At 37.1% G+C, this 4208-nt stretch overlaps 1 protein-coding gene across 1 annotated transcript in view; it reads right to left on the bottom strand.

The window, feature by feature from the left end:
* Nucleotides 1–4208, bottom strand: part of ANKRD31 (ankyrin repeat domain 31) — a 165688-nt gene that overhangs the window by 147046 nt on the left and 14434 nt on the right. Inside the window, exon 2 of the mRNA XM_045285221.1 lies at nt 867–940. Within this exon, the coding sequence (XP_045141156.1) occupies nt 867–940 (74 nt within the window). The remainder of the gene's footprint in view (nt 1–866; nt 941–4208) is intronic.

The following is a 4208-nucleotide window of genomic DNA, read 5'->3' as shown; positions in this document are numbered from 1 at the left end:
TTTGCCACCAATATTAATAAAAGCGCTAGGATTTTTTTTCAGATAAACTTAAAAAAAGAAGAAAATGTTTTGAAAATGATGGTGGAAACGTACAAATGTGTTTGATGCAATTGATATATGGATTGTTATAAAAGCTGTAAGAGCTCTAAATAAAATGATTTATTAATTAAAAAGAAAGCAAATCTACATTTAGTTCTTCCAAAGAAATAATTAGGTAAGTCAGCAAAAGTGCAAGTACTAGGGTATTCATATTCATATACTATTAAATGAGAAATACCATAAATATAATCAGCTCATCAAATAGGTATATAATACAATGGAATCATATGCAACCATTTTCAAAATTAAGTTAGATGAATCTAGACCAGGCAAAAATATATGTTGTATGATATCAATTATTTTAAATATATATTTATATTGGTATAAAAATATATAGAAGGCTATACAAATACTAAACATTGGTATCCTTAGGTGTGAAACCATAGGAGGGTGAAATTTTTTAACTTCTATAGTATAATACTTTGCATACAAAAAATATTTTTACTTAATAATTAGAAAAATTATAAAAAGTTATATAAAGATTTAAAAGAGTTGTTTTGTTTTTAATTTTGGTTAGATTATTAGAACAGACCTCTAGCTCCTTCCTAGCATTTCTTAATACATCGTAAGAACACATTGTGAAGACCAATACTACATATTGCCCCTTCCAATAACATGTAGGGTAAACAGCTCCAAGGTGAAACACAAACTTGCCATTGGAGTATCAAGTGAGATGTTATATAGTGAAAGGACTAAATAAAAATGATGTTAATGAATAAAACTTGGGACATTGAAGGAATTATTTAGTAAAAACTTTTATTTCTTACCTTTGCATATTTCATTGATATCAGGATGGGGTTTGGACTCAGCTCTAAGAGCTACGTCTTCACCAAAGAACAACCTTTCAAATACAAGAAAAGGGATAGATTATTTAAGGAGGAGGGAAAGGCTACCATTGCAACCATCATTTTTGGATTAACTTGCAGTCCCCCTAAATGGTCACCTTGACTGGACCATGATTCTGGCTTGGCAGTTGTATAATGATGTAATGTGGCAGTTAGTAGTTATCTACCATGACATGATTAGATGTGATAAATCAATCAACTGTAAGGATTAAGGAAGAGGTGCAATGCCCTTAATCTTTCCACAGCTTTGATGGAATGCAAAGGAAGTTTCCCTAGAAAGTGACCTATAATACCTTTTACTTTACAGGAGATAAAGAGAAAGGCAGAGATCAGAGGGACCTATCACCATCAAAAAAGAAGAAGCTAAATGGAGTGTGTCTTTGGATCTGGAGCCTCTGTCCTGAAAAACCCCTAGAACCAGGGAAGAGGCTACCACACTGAAATCTCCAAGGAACACTGGGCGTACAGATGCTGAGAGGGGACAAGGACCTTTCCCCAGTGCCAAAAGAGACAAATCATTCCCCGAGAGCCACACTCTGGATTTGGACTTCTAGCCTCCTAAGCTGCCATTAAATTGTCAGTAATTCATAGCATGCTACTAGGCAAGCTGAATTATCATATTTTCTATTTTAAAAACAAAACAAACTTTTGAAAGCCCAAGACTGCAACAGTACTGTACTAAGAAGATGTGTTAGTCTGGGTTGACCAGAGACACAAATCCGGAGACATTCTTATGTGTATAAGAGAGTTTTATATCCCAGAAAGTACATATTAAGAAAACATCCCAGCCCAATCCAGATCAAGTCCGTAAGTTCAATTTTAGCCCTTAAGTCCGATATTAGCCCATATGTCCAATACTAGTCCATATATTCTTCTACCGACTCATGTAGCACATGCAATGATGCTGAAAGTAGGAAGATCACAGGCCAATGGGTGAAAAGTCTTGTGGAAGCATCTCAGCACTGACGTGACTCTTCATGTGGCTCCTCCAGCACCAAGGTTCTAGCTACCATAAGCATTGCTTCATGTGGCTTGTCAACAGGAATGTGAAGCAGAGGGAGAGTGTGGCCCAGCCTCCAGTGAGCTATTTATCTCCTTCCATCCTCCAAATGAGGCCATCAAGCTGCAACTTGATTGACAGGTTACACTCCACCCCCTTCACTCTTAATATCCTCAAGTTGACAAGTTATGCAACTACCACATAAGATATGCTTATATGATTTGTTAATCAAGTTTTATGTTTATTTTGTTGTTTTACTTCTTATGGCAAATGTCCAACCACAGTTTGTCATACTGCAGTGCTTACTTGCTGCTGTAATGATGGAAGATAAAGCACCAGTGTTTAGGAAAAAAAAAAAGGCAGGATCATCCAAGGTGAACAAGGTTCAGTGGTGCTTCCAGACTAAGAAAAGCCTCAGAGTAAGAATAGGCTGTCCACTTCTGATGGATTAGCCACTGAAAACCTTATTAATAGCAATGGAACATTGCCAGATATAATGCCAGGAAAAGACTTCTCAGGTTGAAAGGCATGCAGACTAGGGAAGAGTTGCCTCATCAAAGTAGAGCTGACATTAAATGACATGAAAGAAGGAAACTTTCAAGGCCTTCCTTTGCTGACAGGGCACAACTCAAAATGAAAAGAAAAACCTTCAAACATTCATCAGAATGTAGAATGTACAAAGTATAAATGTAGGAAAACTGGAGGTCAACAATAAAATGCAATGCATAAAAATAAATTTCCCTATGCAGTAGTAAGCTGAAATGATCTGATATGGGCTATTTTCAGATGGACAATCAAATGTGTTAATATGCCGGAATGACAAATTCAAGAGAAATGGCATACATTTGTCATCAGAAACAACATTTCAAGATCTAGCTTGACATGTGATCCTGTCTGTGACAGGAATCTCTACAACTACAAGGAAGTCCAGTTAAGATAACTATTATTCAGATATGCGCACCAAACACTACAGTGATGTAGAAATTAAAGAATGTCACCAGTTTCTTCATTCTGAAATAGATCAAATATGTAATCAAGATGTAGTGAGACCACTGGCAGCTGGAATGCAAAACTTGGAAACAACAAGGAATAATCAGTAGTTAGAAAATATGGTCTTGGTGATAACAATGAAGCTGGGATTGCATGATAGAATTTTGTAAGACCAACAACTCCTTCATTACAAATTACTTTTTTCAACAAAAATTATGACTATACACCTGGATGGAATTGCCAGATGGAATACATGGGAACCAAACTGACTACATACATGGGAAAGGATGATGGAGCTCCGTTATCATGAGCCAAAGCAAGGCCAGGAGCGAACTGTGGGCCAGACCTTCAACTGTTGCCTTGTAAGTTCAAGGTAAAAAGCACCGGGATGCTAGCTACATAGTCAGCAGTTCGAACTCACCAGTCACTCCAAGGGAGAAAAAAAAATTCTGTTCTCATAAAGATTCACAGCCTCCATCAGACATGATCAGAAAACACTGGAAACATTGATGGTACCTCATCAGATTCGACCAAAAAACAAACATAAAGGTCAATAAACAGACCAGGAACTAGTTATAAGCTTTTCTTTTTTTGTTGTTTTGTGTTTGCTTTTGTTGTTTGCTTTGCTTTGTCTTGTTTCTGCGCTTATTATTGTCTCTGCATGTCTATCTAAATAAGATAGTTGGAATACACAATCCAGAGGAGAAAACAACGGAGGAACAGGGAAGAGGGGAGTCAGGGGAAAGGAAGGGGGTGGTGCCAACAAACCCAGGAACAAGGGAACAAGTGACATAAAGTCAATGGTGAGGAGGTTGTAGGATGCCTGGTGGGTCTTGATCAAGGGCAAAGTAGCTGAGAGGAATTACCGAAACCTGAATGAAGGCCAAAGATGAAAGCAGGACAAGAGGAATGTAAAAGGAAATAGAGGAGAAAGAACTAGGAAGCAAAGGACATTTATAGAGGTCTAAATACAGGCTTGTATATATGTAAATATATTTATATATAACGATAGGGAAATAGATTTTTGTACATATATTTATATGCTAAGTAGTAAGGGAGCAGACAGATATTGGGCCTTTACTCAAGTACTCCCTCAATGCAAGAACACTGTGTTCTAATGACTTAGCATTCTGTGATGCTTACGTCCCGACAGGATGGCTGAAGACAAAATGGGTATATAAGCAAATGTAGTAAAGAAAGCTGATGGTGCCTGGCTATCAAAAGATACCATATCTGAGGTCTTAAAGGCTTGAAGATAAACAAGCGGCCATCTA

This window comes from Echinops telfairi, unplaced genomic scaffold (genome assembly GCF_000313985.2).
Source record: "Echinops telfairi isolate 266 unplaced genomic scaffold, ASM31398v2 ScPeMD7_7469;HRSCAF=8507_1, whole genome shotgun sequence".
Taxonomy (NCBI): domain Eukaryota; kingdom Metazoa; phylum Chordata; class Mammalia; order Afrosoricida; family Tenrecidae; genus Echinops; species Echinops telfairi.
The sequence above is the reverse complement of the archived record's forward strand: the minus strand, read 5'-3'. Positions and strand labels throughout refer to the sequence as shown.